This window comes from Aspergillus clavatus, genomic scaffold (genome assembly GCF_000002715.2).
Source record: "Aspergillus clavatus NRRL 1 1099423829805 genomic scaffold, whole genome shotgun sequence".
Taxonomy (NCBI): domain Eukaryota; kingdom Fungi; phylum Ascomycota; class Eurotiomycetes; order Eurotiales; family Aspergillaceae; genus Aspergillus; species Aspergillus clavatus.
Window position 1 is genome coordinate 2,858,905 of NW_001517094.1, and position 21,403 is coordinate 2,880,307.

Sequence of the window (21,403 nt, forward strand, 5' to 3'; positions counted from 1 at the left end):
CAAATTCAAAAACCAGCGCCACCGTCCATCTAAGGAGAGGATTGAGTAATGGAAGCTGAGAGGGCACCATTCGCAACTGCGGGTGGTAAAAGCAGGAAGTCATTAGCCGGAGAATCCGAGGTTTGAAAATCCATCAGAAGGCATTGGTCTGGTGCAATGCAAAATCAGGAATCCAGTCGAACCAATCTGTAGTCGGGTTGTAGCGATACGCTTTGAACTCCACGCCGTAAGGCTTCGGCTCCAGCATGTACAGCATTCCCAGAGGCACATCCAGATCAGCGACCTCATCCCGCTTTAACCCACGGAAGTACGCAAGCAGAACACGCGCCACCGACCGATGAGTGACAATCAGGACATGGTCCGTCATCCGCTCCACCTCCACAATGACAGCACGAAGGCGGTTGATCACATCCAGGTATCCTTCGCCTCCAGGGCCAGGATAGCGGTAGAAGAGTTTGTTCTTCTTGCGGGTTGCGTACTCCTCCGGATACTTCTCACGAATCTGTTCATAGGTCATGCCCTCCATCTCTCCGGCATACAGCTCGTCCAGCATCTTCATCTGTTTGACGTCGTACTCATCCTCGTTGAAGTTTTCGACAGTCTGGACCGAGCGCCGCATCATGGATGACCAGATACAAAAATTCCTTGGCCGATCCACCGGGATGTACGAAGGGTTGGGGGGCGTGTGGTCACCAGGACGAGGAGGGAAGTTGCGCATCAGGTTCTTCTGTTGCTGATACTCCTCCCATTGCTGCCGCTGGTAATCCATGAACCGGGTCAGCGCCTTGGCGTACCGGCGTCCATTCTCGCTAATCTCCGAATCGCCGCCGATGCGGCCAAGCTGGTTGTCCTGGCTCTCGCCGTGACGCGTGATCCAGATCTGGCGCGGGGACAGGTTGAAATTCAAAAGATAATAGACCACCTGCGAGGACAGGAATCCATGGGTTTGGTGAGAGACAATCTTGCGTCCCACATCGATCATTTGAATGTACGGAATGTTCTGGCGCTCCTCATACTCGCCGAGAGGAACATAGGACTTTTCGTAGAGTGCAACACGTTTTTTGAAGTCCTCCAGCGATTTCACCGGATCTTGACCCTTGTAGTCCGGACCGGACAGCTTGAGACGCATGTTTGCCTCCAGGAGCGCGGGGTCCATGCAGCTGCTCTCGAGGAACAAGACTCCCAGTTCCGGACCGGCAATTTTGCGGACGTGATCGACAATCAGTTTACGACGCTCCAGTGTGCTGTTGGTCGCATCCAGGATGCCGACGCTGCCACCGCGCACGAGAATGTAGTCCAGGAGCTCATCCAGCGTATCCAGAGCAACCTGTTCCCGCAACTTGACGGCGCGTTGGTTCTGAGGATCGAAGAAGGACGCGGACTGATCCATGGGCTCTGGGGACGCCTCCCGGATGGCCAGTTGGTCAGCAGGTCCGGCAGCGACGGAGGGCACGACAGTGCTGCCTTCTTGCTGCAGCGACGACGGCTCTTCCTCTTTTCCGTTGACAAGGATCTTGGTGGGGATCACTGGGGGTGGAAGGACGCCGTTGATCTCTGGAGGCGAAGTCGCGGCTTCCGGGGGCGAGGTCTCGGCCTGGGAGGTCTGCTGCTTCATCGTGCCCACACTGGCACTGAGCCTGCGCACCGAGTCCACGAGGTCCTTGTGCATCGATTCCCGTTTGTCGCGCGGCGCCATGGCTCTGGCCGGCGAAGGGGATTTACCCGCCGCAACACGACGACGTTCTCCCACGTTGAAGATTTCGGTGTCATGCTGCAGCCAGTTCAGGTAGCGAGCCAGCTTCTTGGTGACATAGCTTTTGCCTCTGGCGGGAAGACCGACCATGACAATGACCAGCTTCGAGCCGAGGTCTCTCTGCGCAATGCGTCCATCAGGCGACACCTTGGATTTGGTCAGACCGGGAATGTCGAGGGTCGTTGCACGAATCCGACTCGGAGTCGGGGCCTGACTGTGAGCATTGCTATAATCGGCACTGTTAGTACTTAGGTAAGTCTCTGAGTAGCTCCACGGACATGGAAGGACAACAAGAATGAGCAGATGGCAACAAAGTTTAGAGGCAGAAGCAAGGCATGAAAATCCGGGGAAAGATAGACCCGCCACGAGAAGCGCCGATCAGACATTCAGACACAGTGGCTGTTTTTGGGTTGCAGTTCTGCAGGATCTAGAGTCCGATGACGACCCAAACTGGTCCCCACGACCTCATCTCGCGCAGAATAGCCATGAATCATTGGAGGAGAAGAAAGGGGGAGGGAAAAAAAAAGAAAATAATAGAAAGGGAACTTACATCTGTGGAGACGGGGGTGCGGTAGAAACCGGAGTGTCTGTTAGGGCGAACCCGACACCATCCTTGGACGCCTGAGATCCCTTGTGGACATCGGAATGCAGCTCGTTCCCTAGCGCTCGTGCAACGAGAGTCTTGGGGGGCGGCATAAGACTGACGTCTTTCCCGTTTCCCGACTTGCTGTTGTTCTTAGTAGTCTGATTACTGGAGCTTGCATGAACGCCATTCGAAGTGACACCGTTCCGTTGGATCTCAGGCGCGTATGCCGACGTCATGATCGCAGTACGCGCAATATCTGAGTGTTGTGCCATCCCCGCAGAAGAGCAGGGATGCCAAAGCGATAAGAAGGTATGAGAAGAAGGATGGATGGATGATGAATGATGAATGATGGGTCTATCTTTCGAGAAGGAGACGAGGATGGGGGGAGACTGTTCTTCTTTTGAGAGAGATGACAGAAGGGAAGAAATATGATTTCCGCCCAGATCGATTATCTCTCTCCCTCTCTTATTTTTTTTTTATTTGAGAGTGAAAGACAAAGAAGAGGCGAGGGGCGCAAAGAGGGAAAGGGGACAAACACAAGGCGAATGAGCGTGAATACTGTGGGCGGGAAAACAGTCAGAATTCGGTGAATTTCCAATGAGTCAACGTCACAATCACTGGCTGGCCGACAAGACCGAAGAAGATGGATGCTGCCACAAGAATCAGGAGAATGGGGTGAGGTGATTCACTAGATATAAGATATAAGATATAGGATATAGGATATGGGATATGGGGGATATTGAATGATCTGTCTCGCCTCGTCTTGTCTTATCCTGTCTGTCTGGTCTGGTCTGGTCTACAGTTGTGAAAGGAAAGGGGATTGATTTGTGGTTGAAACAATGGAGGAATCCGTGGGGAGACTGATTGGATCTGGTTGTGCCGGCAGAATCACAACAGAGATGATGATGAATAATGACTCCAGAAAGAGAAGAAGATGGATATTTAAAGGTTATACAGCCGTCTGCTGCATCTGTCTTCGGTCTGATGAAGTCACTGCCTGTGTTTTTCTGCTTTCTGACTTGAAGGGGAAAAGAAACACAGACAGAGAGAGGGAGAGGGAGAGTGTGATGTGGTGGATCTCTCGGAAGGCTGATCACCGCTGTACTGGATCAATGATGTAAAGAAGTCCACTCGAACAGTATGTAGAATGTAGAATGTAGAACTGTAGATAGAATATTTGAAAGAAAAAGTCTTGGTTCCGTTTAATATTATAATCGAGAATCTTGGGAGGGGAGGGGAGAAATAATCATAATAATAGATAGATAGATAGACTAGAATGCAGCAACATAACTCCGGAGGCCTCCTGCTGGTGGAAATATGCCTTTTCTACAGAGTACACTCTATACTGATGCCCGTGTCTATCTACTGTCTCTCTCTCTCTCTCTCTCTCTCTTGCTTTGTCTCTCACTTTCATGTGCAGAGTCGATCACTACAACAAACCAATACCAACAAAAGGCTTGGCTTGGCCCTTACGGAGTAGAGAGATACACAAGCAAGTTGAGAATGCTTGGCCTAGGTAAGGATGCAAAGGGAACGAAGCCGAAATCTGTACTGGATCCAGGGATAGTTCCTTCATAGCATTCACTATCTAGTATCTACCTACGTATTCACCATTATCTCCCCGGCACTCACGGCAGTCATGCAGGCTTCACTCCGACCGGATTATTAAAGCAGTGGGTGGATAAGACCGGAGTTGCGTGACTACAGGGAGGCTTGATTTGATGTTCATGTTGAAACTGATTACAGATACTGGAGATTATTATTAATTGAACCTCAAAAAGGGGAAAGGAAACCAAAAAAAAAAGAAAAAAGAAATATCATGCAAGTGATATTGTCTGTCTTATGATACTTCAACCTAAGAAGGTGTGGAAAGTGGAAACCAAGCACCTGGCGATTAGCTCTCCCTAGCCTTCTCATCCAGCCCTGTAGAAACATCATGAGAAACTAGAAGAACTGGTTATCTGCTGAGTCTGCCTGGATAGATAATAATGCCGGAGCATCACACTTCAATCTTCACAAGGTCTAGACGACTGTTTCATGCAGCCCCCGTCCATGCTCCCAGGCCATTCAGCGATGGAGAATCGCCTCGTTGCGCACCCATTGGCTCTCATCGCATACCTCCCTTGCGCCTCCCTCGATTGCCTTCAAACACTGATAAGCTGCAGCATCAGATGAGCTATCACTTATCTGATGATACTTGTATCCAACCTCCAATCTCAGGGGCCCTCGGCCTTAAGCTATTGAGTGACCTCAGTCAGGAGTCACCAGCGGCCCAACTGCCCCTCGCTGGCTGGACAAGGATGGCAGCATAACTATCTTCCCTACTTGTACCACCTTCGGTTCAATTTCCGCCGGTTCATATGTCTGTTGTTGGCTTTACGGTCCGCTGAAGATCCCCCTTGGCAGCCTTGGCTGTGCCAAGTGGCATCACTCACCGTCGAGGACCGGTGGCCTTGTGATCCTCGTAGTCGTCCCATCGCTTGATTTTCCGCTCCAACCATCGCAGGCAAGGACACAGCCTGGTTAGGAGGTGCAAGATCGTGGGATTAAGCGGCTACTGCGTCGCATTCTGCGGGATTCTTGGCGCTTGGCAAACACGCAGGGGGGGAGGGGGAGATGTAGGCTGAGAAGTAGGGCAAAAAAAAAAAGATCACCGACACCGTCGATCCCTAGGAGAGGTGGGAGGCCTACTACGGCTCTCCTTGTGATCTGGCGCACTAACGTCCCAATCGCACGGTCAGCGCGATAAGAGTCGCGTACGCAGCCACACTCAGCGCCGTCAGGATCAGTACTGCATTCCCACTTGTTTTGAATTTATGATGCCGAACCCCGTCCTCTCCCACCACGTCGAAGAACTGGCGGTTGCCTTGTTGACGACGGAAAAGACCGATGATGAGCACGCCAGTCCCGTAAACGGCAAAGAGAGCGCCAGTGCTATAAAATTCGCTGGTGAAGATTTTCAGGACGACCAGGGCGAAGGAGAACTGAGATAGTGCTGTGCGGACATAAGCGCCTTCGAAGGTCCGTTGCGCGGCTCGTACTTCGACCATCTCATCGGAGGTCAGAGCAACCGTGCGAGCACGGTGCATTCGAAGTCGATAGCGGTCAGCTGCGTGACGCTGGTACCCGTTAGCACAAGATCATACCACAGACCGCGATGTGGTACGAAAATCAATGGTAGAAGCTCATCCAGCCCGAGAACAAAGGGGAACGGGCCAAAGAAGAGGCTTCTTCTATGTGAAACACGAACCTCGAACATGATGATATTTCACTGGATAGTGGTGGTGGTTGTGTTGGATCTCTGACCACACTGCCCTGGGTGACACAATCCCGGCTGCCCCAGTAGACTGTAGGACAGAACACGGCGATATTGAGATTAGCTGAAATGTTGATATGTCTCAGTTATTTCCAAAGACCGGCTTGAGATCTTCCTCCAGGAGCTCTCAGCATGAGCTGGAAGTTGACTTCCGAAGAAATTGATCGAGAAAACCGTCCATGGTCTCCTTTTTATGTTACATTGTAGATAAGAGTCCGAAACTCCGCTGGAGGTGAAACCGGCCATGGAGCTCACGTGGATCCATCACGAGTAGTATGAGTGCATACACCCCCGTCATTCTTCATCCTCGCCATCATCTTCATCCAATTGCTCTTCCCAAGTCATGCTAACACCGTATTGAAGTGCATCTCTCTGAAGATGGCCTTCTCTTAACTCTCCCCTTTGGTATTCGATATCCATCAATTCTTCAATTCTATCCAACCTGAGAGTCCCCTCATCTCGCTGGTTTCCCCACCAATGACCCGCCATTTTTCACTCAGTCAACCTATCGAAGGTTCAAAGTTCAAACCCACCAAACCAGCTGCTCCATATTTCATCCATCATTACGAATTAGCGATGGGTCGGCTATTGACTTTTCCCCAAATAGCATTCATCAATCATTGGCTTTTTCTTTTTTCCCCAATTGTTCGTCGATGCTTGACAGGAGACCCCCACACCGTTAGTCGTTACCACTTACCAGTGCTGTCGGTCTCTCGCCCGATAGATGATGGCCTGAATGGGGATCCGTCGGAGTGTTGAGCACTTAACAATAGAGCTGTTTCTCCTCAACTGGGCTGTCGGCTACTCTCTCTCTCTCTCTCTCTCTCTCTCTCTCTCCTGTGTTGGTTTGTACCCATTCGCGACCGTTATTCATCCATCATACTTTACCTTCAGAAGCAATCGCAGTAGCTGCGATAGCTCTTTATTTCTTTCAGAATGGCGAAGGTATTCGATGCCGCAGAAGGTAGACCATTCGTCTTCACCATTGTATGCAGTAATCCTGGTCGAATTGTCGGCTAACAAATGCAAATGTGATGTTTAGTCGCCAAACACAATACTCCCGACAGTTGCTGGGTGATCTTGTATGGCAAAGTATACGATGTATGGCTTTCCAGGATCCAGTCCAGTGTCGAGTAATACTCATCGATTATCTCAGGTCACCAACTTTCTCTCTGAACACCCTGGTGGGGCTAAGATTATCCTGAAGCTCGCCGGCAAGGATGCCACCGAGGAATATGACCCCATTCATCCACCAGGCATCCTGGAGGAGAACCTCAAGCCCGAAGCGCTATTAGGAACGGTTGACCCAGCTACACTGCCCAAGGTGCAAGGGGAGCCTACTCCTGCAGCGACGGCACAGCAGGAGGAGGGGCCCGTCCCCATGGAGGCACTTCTCAACATGGACGACATTGAACAGGTAGCCACGAAGAATGTCAGCCAAAAGGCCTGGGCCTACTACTACTCAGCGGCCGACGATAAAATCACCAAGAGCTTCAACACCGAGGTATATCGGTCTATTCTCTTGCGACCCAGGGTCTTCGTCGACTGCACAGAATGCGACTTGGATATTTCTGTCTTAGGACACAAGTTGGGCATGCCTATCTATGTCTCTCCTGCTGCTATGGCGCGCTTGGGTCATCCTGCGGGAGAGGCAGGCATTGCTGAAGCGTGCCGCAGCTTCGGCGCGATGCAGATCATCTCCAACAATGCGTCCATGACACCGGAGCAGATTGTCAAGGATGCGGCGCCTGACCAGGTCTTTGGATGGCAAATCTACGTTCAGATCGATCGCAAGAAGAGCGAGGCGATGCTGGCCCGCATCAAGAAACTCAAGGCGATTAAGTTCATCGTCCTCACACTTGACGCACCAGTTCCTGGGAAAAGAGAGGACGATGAGCGGGGCGGTAGCGTCGCCGCAGTCATGTCTATTCCCAGTGCTGCGAAAGCGGCTGACAAGGTCGCTGATGGTGTACCGGCTTCGGGTGGTGTTGGAAAGCAACTGTTTGCGGGTACAGACCCCACCCTCACTTGGAAAGAGACCCTGCCCTGGCTCGCCAAACACACCGATCTTCCCATAATTCTCAAGGGTCTTCAGACTCATGAGGACGCTTACATTGCATCTCTCCACACACCGCAAGTCAAGGGTATCATCCTCTCGAACCACGGGGGGCGTGCTCTCGACACTGCACCTCCCGCAGTGCACACCCTTATGGAGATCCGCAAATACTGCCCTGAAGTATTCGACAAGCTCGATGTCTGGGTAGATGGTGGCATCCGGCGCGGCACTGATGTCGTCAAAGCTCTCTGTCTGGGCGCCAAAGCGGTTGGAATCGGACGGCCTGCTCTCTGGGGCTTGGGAGCCGGTGGCGTTGACGGAGTCAAGCGTACTTTGCAGAGTATGTTGATATTCCTTTGTGATCCCTGCATCCCAACACTGACCTTGTTTCTAGTTCTTGCCGACGAGACCATCACTTGTATGCGGCTGCTTGGTGTTCAAAGAGTGGAAGAATTAGGGCCACACCATGTATGTTCGCTTGTCTGCCCTTCACTGCTACCTTTTGTCTGTGAGATTGATGCTGACTTTAACAAGATTAATACCCGGCTCGTTGAGCAACAAATTTTCGACGGACCTCCTGGTCTCGATTCCATACGGAGTGCCTTCCGCGCGAAACTTTGAAAGGCTTGATCAATCCATATTGAGACTTGAAATATAACAAATCCTCTTATATATGTGGCATCCGGCCTATGTACATTGCATTGTGTGGAGCTTCTACAGCAACCTGCATTCATCAAAAGAAACAAACTCGGTCGCTCGAACTGATGTACAACCCCAATCCTGTTCTGCTATACCATCTTTCCTACAGTAGATATGTTCGGATCATATTGTGATCGATACCATGGTTTATGTTGGCTTAACCTAAGCTCGAGTAAACAAGCCTCGGAGCCATATTCCCTCAAACCAGGCTCTATCCTTCTCCCAGCCCCTAACCACAAGATCCCTTCCGATCTTGACGACCTCTTCGATCTGTTCATCCGTTCCCCATCCTGCAACCGTACTGCCCCAGCAGATCAAATGGACGCCGACATGGATGGCGGTGCGGAAGGCCATATCCTCGTCAATCACGCCATACCCTTCCGCCAGTCCTTCGATGATCCAGATCCCTGCATCGATATCCTTGAAGTGCTTCAGCTCGTAGAGTTCAGCGATCATCTGGCCCAGATCCAGGGCCCGCGGGCCGTACTGGCATAGTTCCCAATCCGTCACGAACAGCGGTACATCAAGCTGCTGATCCAGGGCCGTTCCCGGGATCAGTACACTGCGACTCCATTAGCCTCGCCCCACCTATGCTCAGCAGTATCCGGTGAGAAGGAAAGAGGACGCAAAACATACTTCCCCGACCAAAAATCCCCATGGATCACCCCAAACCCCTCCCCCTCCGTCCCACCCAACTCCGCCGCCGCCATGTCCCGCACCCGCCGAAACACCGGCTGACTCTCCGCCAGCAGCGCAGGGAACCGACCCGCCTGCCCCACGAGATTGTTATAGTTGACCGTGAACTTGAGATCACGCATGAGCTTGTTCTTCTCCGACGCCTGCGCCAGCGCCCCCTGGCTCGCCTCAGCCACCCAGTCGTGGAACGCGCGCAGCCATTTCCCCACCGCGCGGCCGATCACCGTCGCCAGGTCGTGGGGCACGCGGTGCGCGGCCGCGGGCGCCAGCATGAAGGTCTTCAGGTCCAGGGCATCCGGGAGGTCTTCGAGGATCTGCGTGTTGGTGGCGCGGTTGAAGTGGAAGAGGTGCGGGGTGCGGACTGTGCAGCGCGGGGTGCTGGTGCTGGTGCTGGTGCCGGTGTTTTCTGGCTCTGCTGCTGTGGCGGGGACGTTGTTCAGGGCGCTGAGGATGGTTTCCTCGATAACCTACTAGGTATAGATTGGTGAGTATGGAATACCATACCATACCAATTCCTGGATGATCTGTTGGAGCGGAGGGGAAGGGACCTACGCAGCGCTCTGTGGGGAGCTTGAAATCGCGATTCGAGGCGGCGTAGGCCTCGCCGTGCTTGATGATGATGGTCTTCGTGCCGTCCTCGAGGGGCCGCGAGAGGATGCCCCGGTAGACGAAGTTGGCTGTACCTCCGCTGAGCTGGGTGAGAGTCGAGCAAGCGTATGGTGTCTGGGAGACTTCTTGCGATACAAGCGCGAGGATGTCCTGGTCTGCTGCTTCCTTGGACATGCTTTGGTGACTTCTTTTGCTGGATTGTTCGCTTTATAGTTGCTTTCGGTGGTAATATTCTATCAGGTATTTACATATATCGATAGGACTCTGGACTTTACAGTGTGTAAAGCATGATGTGCTTAATATATACATCTGCGATGCTTCTTCATCTGTCTAGAGGGCCGGACCGAAGCGATGCGAGATGATTCTGTCTGGACCAATCAAATACCCCAAATGAGTCATGGAGAATACGGGCACCCGTTCAGGAATAGAGTCTGCGGTTGTCAAGAATGATCTACACTACTAGAAATGTCAAATACGAGAAACGAAACTCCTGGTCAGTCTTGGTTTGAGTCATCTTCCAAGTGGGGGCATAGAAGCAGTCACTAATCACTATGAATAGGATGGGGCTCCGTTGACAATCCTATCATCACATTGATTCTTCTCTTCACATTTCATCATGCTTGATCCATGCAATCATTAGTTACATCTGCTGCGACATGTACAGATCCAACCATCACCCTGAGAATTGAGTGTCGTACCATCCTCAATACAACGACAAACCAAAAGACTTCCTACTGTGAATCAAGGCAGATACGCATCCTCTCGGATGAACTCGTTGAACAAGCGATCAAACTCAACATCGCGAGGCGGCGCATACACCGGTATCAACGGCTGCTTCCCCAGTCAGCTTCGAGCGTGAAACAAGTCCCGACGCATTCCCACAATGCACTTACCAATCGCTGGTACGGAGCGGAGAGACTCTCCTGTTCCTCGCGAGCAATCGAGCGAAGCAACTCGAGAACATCATCATTCTGCGCGGCCGCAGCAGTCTGGAGGAAAATCTGCTTGCTCGGCGTGATCCGGTACCAGGGGATGCACCGGATGAGAAGGCTGACGACGGTGACATGGCCGATATGACAAGCCAGGAGGATCAGGCCTTGGTGGAGGAGCACATTGCGTGAGAGGAAGCTCTTCACTCCCATTTCCAGGAGCACGGCCACCACGGCGGGGTGTTTGTTGCGAATGTGCTCGGCAAGTAGTTCGATACCGTTGTGTGCGATGTCCACATCCTGCAGGAGAACCTTTAGGGCGTCCACATTGCGCAGGGTGTCTGCCCACTCCACGGCTGTGAATCCCATCTCGTTTCTGAAGTTCGGGTCGGCTCCTATGATCAGCATCTGCTTGACTGCGGCAATATCGTTCTCCATGATTGCGAGGTGCAGCTTGAAATGCAGTATGCGCTGGAACTCGGCATCGCCCAGCTTGTCCAGCTCGAAAATGTCCAGCATTATCTCGACACTGTCATCGGATCTGTCAGTTGCCATTTTCAGCCAATCTCGTGTTGCAACACTGCTTGATAAGCTCCGGTTGACTGACCTGAGGATCCAGCTAAAAGGCCAGTGGAAGATATCAGCTGCTCCCCTGAAGTAGAGCTTGACTCAACTCTTCGAGCAAATCAGTACGAGTCAGGTGCTGAGTGAGAGGCAATAGCATACTTTGAGTTCTGTATGATCAAGCATACAGTGCGTTCAGCTTCACCAGCCAGAGGTGTCTGGTGGACGCCAGATGGGTGATTGAAATGGTTGAGTAGGAGGACTCTTTGACCTCCTCAACTGGACTTGCCACAGACATGCATTTGGAAGAAAGGAATGTCTTTGGGAAAGGCACATTTTTTGTTTTTGTGTGATTCTCGGCGTGCTTAGTCGTTGTTGGGTATATACAACGACATCACCCAAGACATCCCCCGGGTGGAGGAGCAGATAAAGGAGCTTTGCTGAAGGAGCGTGCATGTTCTCACAAAAGTACTAACAGATCATTTGAGGAAATAAGTGTTGGCTTTCCATATTGAAGAAATGCTATGGTATCTCCCTTACGATAATAGAAGATGTCCTCAGTCATGGTGGACACCTTCACAGTTGGCTGCATTGTATGGGTAGGAGGGATTAGTGAAACAGCTATCTCTCAACTTATAGCCAGGATGCTTTATCGCTTCTTCCCTATACACTCCGATAGAAACTTGATTGATGCAGCCCAAGCAGGGACATCATCGGTGCTGCTCCTTACCTCTGGATGCCGAACTATATACGGATCACGTGATCCTTCTCTCCGATTTGTACTTTTCTCATCATTTGCGCATTGGCCATGGGCAGTATCGAAGACCAGATTTCGACACGCTGAAGGATGGGCTTGATTCAATCCTTCCAGACATCTGATCAGTGTGTAAATAAGACTGGCCATAATGCCGATGCCTCAACCTCTCTTATACCATCTTTCTGGAGCGGGGATGAACAATAGCAGAATATCTAGTCTACTGAGTGACCGTGCAAAGAGCTCCCACTCGAGGACCGATTGCTTCTGCAAGTAGAACGCTGGTGGTTTGATTACATGGTCTGTTTATCACGATCTCACCTCGAAGACCTCATCTTCAATGCTCAAAAGACGGAGAAGTGGACGGAAGAGCGAGGCTGTCCAAATTCAAGTTCTGCGCCTCCACTGTTGAGACGGGCAACACCCCCCCCCCCCCCTCTCTCTCCTCTCTCCGTCTCCTCTGCATTGATTTCCCTCCTCCACCTGCTTTTGTCTGCCAACCTCCTTACTCCCTTCCCCCTTAATTGGCCGTATCACTTTCTGCTTTGTACAGCATCTTATCATATTGATTCTCATCCGCCAATTTCAACTCACCACGCCTCCCGTGTGGCTCAAACTCTCAGCTTCCAACCTGGGACCCCGGTGTTCCCTGTTGAGCTGCAGACCAAGACTCTTTGTCTTTCTCTCTCTAACTTGCTACACGATCGCTCGAAGCTCAGCCAACTTGTCGGGAAGAGCTCCACCACAGTTGCTTCCTCTGTTTCCCTCGCGACCCATTTCGGCCTACCTTGAGAATCTGTACGAGGCAATGAACGACACTACGCCCTCTCCCAGCCCGAAACTCACTTCGTCAACACCAGCAACAGCCGGCACCAAGAGAAAGCGGACCACCGCGGGGAAATACTATGCGGTAAAGGCAGGCTATCAGCCAGGTATCTACTATGAATGGAATGACTGCTTGACCCAAGTGACGGGGTACAAGGGCGCAGTCTGTAAGTATTGCGACTCTGAGCTTTTGGATGACTCTCAGTAACCTGCTTCTGTGTCAATAGTCCAAGCGTTCCCAACATACGAAGAGGCAAATGCTTTCCTCACAGGTACTCGTGCTCCCGCTTCCGGTGGCGCCACAACCTCAAGTTCCGAGCCGACGCGATTCTATGGTATTCAGCGTGGACGGGTACCGGGGGTATATACAGATTGGGCCAAGGCGCAGGAACAGATCAAAGGATTTGCACGTCCGCGATATAAGAAGTTCTCCACGCGGGAAGAGGCGGCCGAGTTCGTGAAAATGGGCCAAGGAGCGGGTGCTACCTTCGCCGGAGGTCCTGCTGGCCCAGGAAACCTACCTGGAGCACCCGGTCTTGTGGATGAGATTCCCAAGGACGAGCAGGGGAACCCAGTCAGGCCGGGTGAAGGTCCATTGCCGCCAGGCGCGGAAGACGGATTCGACCCCAATGTGCTTCTTGACCCAGCCACGGGCAAAGTGGTCCACAAGACACTCGAGCAGAAGAATGCAACTAAGTCGCGGCCAACAGGGCCTCCGGGGATGTTGCGGATCTATACGGACGGTAGCTCCTTGAAAAATGGCAGGGATACGGCCGCTGCAGGGGTTGGAGTCTACTTTGGACCAGGAGATACAAGGTTTGTCCTCCGTTTCCTCTATCTCAAGCGGCTAATGCCCTGTTAATTTCCTTTTTTTGTTCCCCCCGCTGACCCACCTCTTTCCTAGCAGGAACGTCTCGGAGCCCTTGCAAGGAAGTCGACAGACTAATCAGCGGGCAGAATTAACTGCCATTCTCCGAGCTCTCGATATTGCTCCTCGACATCGGGATGTGACCATCGTCACTGACAGCCGATATGCGATTGACTGCGTAACTGTCTGGTTTATCAAGTGGCGGCGGAACAATTGGTTGACTGCTGACCAAAAGCCCGTCGAAAACAAAGATTTGATTGAGTCCATCCTGGTCAAGATTGAGGAACGCACTGAGCTCAAGGTCAAGACCCTGTTTGAATGGGTGAAAGGACACAACCGCGATCCCGGAAATGAGGCTGCCGACCGTCTGGCAGTTAGCGGGGCTCGTCGGGGTGTCTCAGAGAAAGCAGCAGCTCTGGAAGCCGCTAGGGATTTCCCTGACGAGGTGCTGGACGATGATTTATTCGGATTGTGACTAACGGAGGAAATTATGTCTGGAACATGTCTATGATGTCGAAAATCGCTGGTTTGCGCTTCCCAGATACCTACAGTATATGATACCCGTTGAAGGGAAATCAAGTTAGTTGATATGATCTAAATATCCCCTCTCCTATTCACCTTAAATCGAAATTCGAATCCTCCATTCCCCCAGGAATAATACTAGCGTATTGGAGTGCCAGCAGAGGATCGGATTATTTGCCAGTGATTCGCTCGTCACATGTTCCCGCCTTCAACTTCTCCCACGTCCTTGGCGCTTGTTTTCTTCTTTTTCCCTTCTCCCCTCAGTCATCACGACGATCTTCGATTCTGGCAGAGTACAGACTTGTTCTCGGTCATCTTTTTCTCATTCTAGTCTCCTACTGCTCTTCTGACTCAAGTAAATCAGGCAGCTTTGCATCTCAATCCCGGATTCAGGACCATATCCTCCATCTCTACCTACCCAGATGATCGGAAAGCACGCAGTGGGAAAACCCGTCAACAATACTATGATTGAATAACATTTTCTGGTGAAAATTTCTCTATAGAATTCTTGTTACAATTTTGCATCTATTATTCCGTATATACAGAGTAATACCATTACTCTACTACGAAATTGACGATCTCCAACGTGCTCAACGTTGTAACACCGCTAGCCCGCAGTCTGTACGATCAGCCAGGCGAGCAATTTGTGGCCGTCAATAGTTCTTGTCTACAGATCCGGGCACTGCAAGCAAGGGGCAACATGCCTACGCTGTCACTGATCAATTTCAACATCGTCTGTGCGACTTTGGGAGGGTTCATCTCGATCTTTGGATTGGTGTCGTATCTCTTCAAGGAGAGATTCTACCTGTCAGAAGCCTGTTCGTGCGACGCTTTTTTTCCTTTTTTTTCCTTTTTCTTATTCTCAGACTACATAGTTCTAGATGAGAGCACGAGTACATTGTGACTGACAGATATCTTCCAGTGATCTCTCTATTGGCGGGTATCGTCTTCTCCCCTCATGCAGCCAATTTCATAAGACCCCATGAGTATGCTCTGGGCTCGGAGCAGAACCTAGAAGAAATCACTCTGTATTTCACGAGACTCGTCCTCGGAGTCCAGTTGGTCCTGGCTGGCGTCCAGCTCCCCAAGCGTTACCTGCAGATAGAATGGAAGACTCTATCGCTTCTCCTCGGCCCAGGAATGGCTGCTATGTGGATGTGTAGCAGTCTGGTGATCTGGGCTATGATTCCCAATTTCCAGTTTCTCCATGCGCTGATTGTCGCCGCCTGTATCACTCCTACTGATCCAGTGCTCTCCAATTCTATCGTGAAGGGAAAGTTTGCGGACAAGAACGTACCCCGTCCGCTGCAGAGGATGATTGTCGCCGAGTCGGGAGCCAACGATGGCCTGGGCTATCCGTTCCTCTTCTTTGGGCTGTATCTTCTCAAATATACCGGTATGGGAGGCGAGGGCGTTAGTGGAGGCGCAGGTAAGGCTATGGGACTGTGGTTCTATGAGACCTGGATCTACACCGTGATCCTGAGTGTCGTCTACGGGATTACGGTCGGCTGGGTGTCCCGGGAGATGCTTCACTGGGCTGAGGAGAAGCGCTATGTCGACCGCGAGAGCTTTCTCGTTTTTGCTATTGCTCTGGCCGTATGTCCAAATATCACACTCTTGACAAGTTTCCTCCGCTTCAGTTTCTGATTTCAACACACAGCTTTTTATCCTGGGCACTTGTGGCATGATTGGAACGGACGACCTTCTGGCTTGTTTTGTAGCTGGCAATGTCTTCACACAGGAGTAAGTTCTCCCATTGTCTATCTGTATGCAGCGCGCTAACATCAACAAGCGATTGGTTTCGTCTGGAGACGATGGACGACTCTCTTCAACCGACCATTGATATGCTGCTTAACTTGGCCGTGTTCATGTGGTTCGGTGCTGTCTGCCCCTGGTCTTCCTTCCTACACAACGACATTATTCCCATCTATCGTCTGATATTCATGGGAATCTTGATTCTACTTGTCCGCCGGATTCCCATCATCTTTGCGATGCACAAGTACATTCACCAGATTGAGCGGCTCTTTCAGGCAGCCTTCGTAGGCTTTTTCGGCCCCATCGGTGTCGGAGCCATCTTCTACCTGTCTGTTTCTCGCGAATTCCTGCGCACAATCACGGTCGATGGCAAGGTCCGCGACGATGCACAGAGGGTTTCGGAAGCCATCAACGTCGTGGTCTGGTTTCTAGTCATCTGCAGCATTGTAAGTTTGCCATCTTTTTTAGTACCAATTCACATCTAATTGTCTTACCGGTTGTCCACGGCCTCTCCATCCCGCTGGTCAAAGCAGGATACCATCTTCCTCGGACCATCTCCAGCGTCCTCAGCACGACCAGCCCAGATCCGGATCCCGTGCCCATTGCCAACATTCCCCACACCCACAGCACTGCGACTCGGGACGCGGACCCGGCCAGCAAAGGCCGTAAACGCGGCCCTGGGCGCGAAGCTCCCGAACCCACCGTCTTTCAAATCGGTCGTCCGGTGATTAGATCGGCTTCGTCCGTGGACCACCCCCAGATTGGCACGGGCAATGCGGAAGAACCCGCCCGCCCGGTCAACCTGGTCATTCATGATGGTGAAACGGATGGCATCTCACTTGCTGGTGCTCCGTCTCTTGGTAGACATTGAGGCCGGCATTTACTCCCGATTCCACAATCGACTTCGATACTGGAATCACTTGTCCCAGCGGTTGGACCGGGTATCTGCGAATACGTTTGCTCATTTACGCATTTGGAACATTGGCAGGCGGATTATAGAACTTGGTATTTTGGTACAAAAAGTGTTGATATTCGCTTCATCTCTTTATTTCTTGTCAACGCTATCTATGTTTTATGTTTATGCCACTGTGATAGAGTCAGCCCTTACACAACAATCACACCACCCTTACGACTCTACAATCAACAACGATCTACATCTCCAAGATTACAACAGCCACGTCAAGGTGAAAATGGCTAGATTTTCCTAAAACAAGCTTTTTGATCTTCACAAACTCCTTCCCTTTGCGTCCCTTTTTTGGATGACCACTCACTCCAAAGCAACATCATCATCGTCATCATCAACATCGTCAATGATCCATACGCAACTAACTCCCGACGAAAACCAAACCCCTCCTCCATATGTTGTATATCATGAAGACATGACATGAAACCCGCTGCGTCCAACGAAGTAGAAGACGACAAAGATATAGGCGACAACAACAACATTCCAAATCTAGGCCTCGCCACAACCAGCAATCACTGCTCGCCCTCACTCCGCTTCATCCATTCATAAACCCGCCCGATGAGCCAGAAGGAAAAAGAACCGCGCACCCCCATGTTCGACACGTCTATGGAAAAGAAGATTCGTGGAGTCGTTATAGATTAAGTCCACCGCTCACAGAGAAACCCCGGTCTGCATCCACAAGGCGAAATCAACCGAGGGGAATATATAAACGAATAGGTCGTCAGGTTATATACCAGAGTGACAGTCCAGCAGATACGGCATGATGAAAGCAAGAGCAAGACTAGAGGCGGTAAGATGAGGAAGAGATGTCCATCGCCAACGAAAACGGGAACAAGAGAGATAAGTGAAATAGACAGGTATCGAATGCTAGGCGCTCATCGTCAAAAAGGCCAATTATGCAAGGTAAATATGATAACAGGATTGCAGACATGGGGCCAATATGCAGAGAGGAACGCGGGTTGAAGGGAACTGCGCGTCCATTTCAGCCAGGAGACCTCTGATAATGTTGCACCGTGAGGGACATCCGCAAGGGTTAATAAACACTTCATGAGCAAATGATCTCGCCGTGGGTGGCTGAGACTAGTTGCATGTATGTTCGCTGACACACTGAGGCGTGGATCGGTTATTCAGAAATATTGGTGCATGAGACTTGGGTTCTGTCTAGCAAGACAGGCGCGCGTGATTAGATAATGATTCGTTTGGACGAATGGAGGTAAGTTGAAAATTTCCTCCATAAAAACAGGATGAAGATCTACACAGTCTTTCCTGTGATCCTTATGAGTTCGTGGGCATCTCCCCTCTGGGAACTCAACGTTGCTCCCCCTTACCCATCCGGGTTTCACGCCACGCGTTGGTAGAACAGCAAATATGCGACCTTGTTGTCCCGCGAACCGTATCGACCAATAGGGGTTCTGACTCCAGAAGAAACTCCTGATGCGGCAGCGGCAGAGACTCCATTTGCAATGGCTGAGGTGGTCTTCTTGCTCGAATGGCCGCCAGTTCCGGCCCCATTGACCTGGCTCCAGCCTCGTTCGTTGTCGGACTGGTCAAGATCATCTTGGTCAATGTGACCAAAGATATTAGCAGTGGGGTTGTTGTCTCGCTTGTGTTGCTCCAACGCTGCAGCGAGAACCTTGGGATCTTCTTCGCCGCCCGCTTCGGCAACATCCTCGCTCTTGATACGGCGAATCACAGTGTCATCAAGGCGAATCCACTCGCGACCGTCCTGGCGGCGAACATCCACGGTGTAATGACCGCCACTGGCGTTTTTGCCGTGGTGATAAATGACACCGATGAGACGATACTTCGGCAAACCCCCTTGGGCCATCATGATGTTGCGTCTGTTGGGCGGGAAGACCTCTCGGGGAATCTCCAAATCTAAAGGATACCCGATTTTCTTCCAGATCTTTTGCGTACCTCTAGTTGCGCTGTCATACTGGAATCGTTTGAGGTGAAGAATGAGGACGGGCGGCAGATTCTCAATGAAGATCTGCTTGGTAGCGGTGACATTGGGTCCGCGTGAAGAGTTGAAATCGCCCTGAATGCTTTCTGGCTTTGTCAAACCCTTCAAGGCATCGACAATGTTGTTGATATCGGGCGAGCCAATATCAAGCTGCAGAGGCTGGTAAGGTTCCAAAGTCACGGATGTCTTGTTACCCGGCACTTTGAACTCCGACCTAATGTTGCCACCAAAAATCTTAGTGATAGGAGACTCCTGCGCGATATGGCCGGATGAGCGGGTGATAGCGGCCTTTTGCTTGTGCCCAACTTCTAACCATCCATCTCCAGACTGCTCGTCCACACTAGGCGGTTCAGCAGAAACAGAAGTGGCAGAATCCGCTAAGCTGGCATCCTTAGCAGCCCGAGCGCATTCCTCGTGCATTTCCTCCAAAAGAAACCCCAAGAATTCCTGAGCATCTTGCTGATGGCCCCGCTATAAAATTGTAAGCAAATGCCCATATCTGTCTGGGTAAAGTAGACTTACCCGCATGTCCCGAAACCGGGGTAGTTGTCGGATCACCTGGTATACGAACTCTGGAATAAAAGCTTCACCATATTCCTCGAGCTCATTGGGTTTCAGCCGTAGCCTTAATTGTTCCTCTGAATGAGCTGCATCAATAACACGGAATTCTCTCATGAACATGATCCTACAATCCATCATTAGTATGCAGGTAGATGGACAACAGTGAGATACACTCACATCGCATCAACCACAGGAAACTCGCTCTGAACGCTGTGTGTTGCACGCTTGCCAACATGATCCAGAAATTGATAGAAAGGAACGCACGAGACCAAGATTTGAAGAACCTATGTTTATTGAATTAGCGCTTGCCAAGGAGCTCATCGGATAAGATCAAAACTTACCGAGTTCATATAGCACATATTGCCAGTATTTACAAGTCCCTTTGGTTCGAGAAAGGCAATCTTATCGCTGTACTGAGAGACATCTTCACCAAGACTGGTCAAGACATTGGCTAGAGATTCGCTCTTGCGCATGATCAAGCCGTTGGGCTCGACTGAAGGAGCACCCGTCGCACCTGCGGCTTTGGCAGCTCCTCTAGCACGGACCAGATCGGCCCAGGACTTAGGAGCAGACCGAGCAGGAGAGGCTGTTTTGCCGGCCTCGTCTGAAACATCTTCTTTGGTTGAATCATCGACCACAGCAGCAGGAACTGGGTTAGATGTCTCAGAAGCGCGATTTCCAGCGTCTGTATGTGCTTGGCGCGGCGTTCCAGGGCTCGGGATGACGGGGACAACAGGTACTACCGGGACAGCTGGCTTTTGTCCTTTGATATGTGGCTGGGAACGAGTAGATGAAGTAGGAACAGTCGAAGATGGTGTCGTGGGCTGAGTCGAGTCCACAACCGATGGGGTAGCAGACATGTTAGGCGTTTGAGGCTCCGATGATCCTTGCACATTCTGCGCTGTCTGTTTTTTCTCCTCGGGCTGCTTCGCTGACTTTGTACCTCTTTGGGGTTCCTTTGAAGGTAGCTCAACCGAAATAGACGAGGCTTGTAAGTTGCGACTCTTTCGACGTCTACGAGGAACTCTGGCAGGGAAGGGACGATCGGGGACCGAAAGCCAAGGTAACTACATAGAATCAAAGTCAGCTATCACATCTGAGCAGAAGGCTGGCTTAGTACTGAGACCACTCACCGGTGCGCGAAACGGTTCTCTTGGAGCAGGAGCGGCAGTCTTTAAAGGCGCAGGAGCAGATGGGGAGGACGCAGCTGGACTGGGAGTGGAATAAACTGGAATGGCCGCAGGGTTGTGAGGTTGTATGCTGGCTGGAACAATGGCCGGCCCGACTGGAGGAGACATGCCAGGTTGAAGAGGAGTTGTGGCCCTGGGCTGTTGTAAAGGAAGCGATGGTGGCGGTATGTGCGCTGGTGCCATGATAGGCTGGGAATGAGGGTACGAAGACACAACCATCGGTGCATATGGAGGCTGGAATGGCCGTGGAGGAAGCTGCATCTGGGGATACCCCGGGTACCAGTGAGCATATTGCTGTGGTGAGTAAGCGGGCGGCGGATGGCCGTTCATGTGGGGGTGATAACCCATATATGTGGGAGAGCGCAAGCTCGGCGGTCCTGCCGTATAAGAAAGATCCTGCTGCCGTCGAGGAGGCGGCATGGGTGGCTGCCCATGGGGCACTGCGGGCAGATGATGGTTCATCATGTCCAGGCACGTTGCGAAGTTGCCTTGACCTATTCAGCCACGCGTTGCCTCAAGGGGAGCCATATGATTCACGAAGCGACGGGGACCCGGATGCGACACAGTAGCACCCAACTAAATGGCCATCTCAAGCTCGGAGGCTACAGAACGATTAGTGTAGATGCGCGTTTTATCTTGTTCGAGGATTCGTTTGAATGTCCTAAAGAGCCGAGATGATTTGTTAGTTCAGCTATTCAGCGAACGTACTAGGAAAGAAACCAAGAATCCTACCTTGTGACACACCCGTTGGGAATTCAAGCAATGAAAGAAGCCGGCACTGTAGACTTTCTCA

General features: G+C 51.4%; 8 protein-coding genes across 8 annotated transcripts, besides 9 other annotated features; 3 read left to right on the top strand and 5 right to left on the bottom strand.

Annotated features, from left to right (window-relative positions):
* Positions 1-133: 133 nt before the first annotated feature.
* On the bottom strand, positions 134-2,575 carry ACLA_027360 (6-phosphofructo-2-kinase PFK26; the record flags this gene model as incomplete). The annotated part of the gene is made up of 2 exons (XM_001269439.1): positions 134-1,991; positions 2,304-2,575. The coding sequence occupies 2 exons, from the start codon at positions 2,573-2,575 to the stop codon at positions 134-136; spliced, it is 2,130 nt and encodes a 709-aa protein (XP_001269440.1).
* A 454-nt stretch (positions 2,576-3,029) lies between these two features.
* Positions 3,030-3,062: a microsatellite.
* Positions 3,063-3,088: 26 nt separating this feature from the next.
* Positions 3,089-3,137: a microsatellite.
* Positions 3,138-3,479: 342 nt separating this feature from the next.
* Positions 3,480-3,507: a microsatellite.
* Positions 3,508-3,707: 200 nt separating this feature from the next.
* Positions 3,708-3,731: a microsatellite.
* Positions 3,708-3,745: a microsatellite.
* Positions 3,746-4,406: 661 nt separating this feature from the next.
* Positions 4,407-5,428, bottom strand: ACLA_027370 (uncharacterized protein; the record flags this gene model as incomplete). The annotated part of the gene is made up of 2 exons (XM_001269440.1): positions 4,407-4,498; positions 5,062-5,428. The coding sequence occupies 2 exons, from the start codon at positions 5,426-5,428 to the stop codon at positions 4,407-4,409; spliced, it is 459 nt and encodes a 152-aa protein (XP_001269441.1).
* Positions 5,429-6,459: 1,031 nt separating this feature from the next.
* Positions 6,460-6,491: a microsatellite.
* Positions 6,460-6,492: a microsatellite.
* A 99-nt stretch (positions 6,493-6,591) lies between these two features.
* ACLA_027380 (FMN-dependent alpha-hydroxy acid dehydrogenase) lies at positions 6,592-8,332 on the top strand (the record flags this gene model as incomplete). Its single annotated transcript, XM_001269441.1, has 5 exons — positions 6,592-6,619; positions 6,698-6,756; positions 6,812-8,051; positions 8,106-8,179; positions 8,246-8,332. 5 exons carry the CDS (start codon positions 6,592-6,594, stop codon positions 8,330-8,332), a joined length of 1,488 nt encoding a protein of 495 aa, XP_001269442.1.
* Positions 8,333-8,572: 240 nt separating this feature from the next.
* On the bottom strand, positions 8,573-9,889 carry ACLA_027390 (uncharacterized protein; the record flags this gene model as incomplete). The annotated part of the gene is made up of 3 exons (XM_001269442.1): positions 8,573-8,972; positions 9,047-9,573; positions 9,659-9,889. 3 exons carry the CDS (start codon positions 9,887-9,889, stop codon positions 8,573-8,575), a joined length of 1,158 nt encoding a protein of 385 aa, XP_001269443.1.
* A 567-nt stretch (positions 9,890-10,456) lies between these two features.
* On the bottom strand, positions 10,457-11,199 carry ACLA_027400 (uncharacterized protein; the record flags this gene model as incomplete). The annotated part of the gene is made up of 2 exons (XM_001269443.1): positions 10,457-10,546; positions 10,609-11,199. The coding sequence occupies 2 exons, from the start codon at positions 11,197-11,199 to the stop codon at positions 10,457-10,459; spliced, it is 681 nt and encodes a 226-aa protein (XP_001269444.1).
* A 1,571-nt stretch (positions 11,200-12,770) lies between these two features.
* Positions 12,771-14,130, top strand: ACLA_027410 (RNA-DNA hybrid ribonuclease; the record flags this gene model as incomplete). Its single annotated transcript, XM_001269444.1, has 3 exons — positions 12,771-12,954; positions 13,015-13,603; positions 13,695-14,130. The coding sequence occupies 3 exons, from the start codon at positions 12,771-12,773 to the stop codon at positions 14,128-14,130; spliced, it is 1,209 nt and encodes a 402-aa protein (XP_001269445.1).
* Positions 13,717-14,040: a mobile genetic element.
* Positions 14,131-14,877: 747 nt separating the features above from the next.
* ACLA_027420 (putative Na/H antiporter) lies at positions 14,878-16,803 on the top strand (the record flags this gene model as incomplete). Its single annotated transcript, XM_001269445.1, has 5 exons — positions 14,878-14,995; positions 15,100-15,773; positions 15,838-15,920; positions 15,970-16,356; positions 16,401-16,803. The coding sequence occupies 5 exons, from the start codon at positions 14,878-14,880 to the stop codon at positions 16,801-16,803; spliced, it is 1,665 nt and encodes a 554-aa protein (XP_001269446.1).
* Positions 16,804-17,213: 410 nt separating this feature from the next.
* Positions 17,214-17,242: a microsatellite.
* A 993-nt stretch (positions 17,243-18,235) lies between these two features.
* ACLA_027430 (mRNA-binding ubiquitin-specific protease UBP3) lies at positions 18,236-21,075 on the bottom strand (the record flags this gene model as incomplete). Its single annotated transcript, XM_001269446.1, has 5 exons — positions 18,236-19,330; positions 19,382-19,544; positions 19,598-19,704; positions 19,762-20,487; positions 20,554-21,075. The coding sequence occupies 5 exons, from the start codon at positions 21,073-21,075 to the stop codon at positions 18,236-18,238; spliced, it is 2,613 nt and encodes an 870-aa protein (XP_001269447.1).
* Positions 21,076-21,403: the final 328 nt, after the last annotated feature.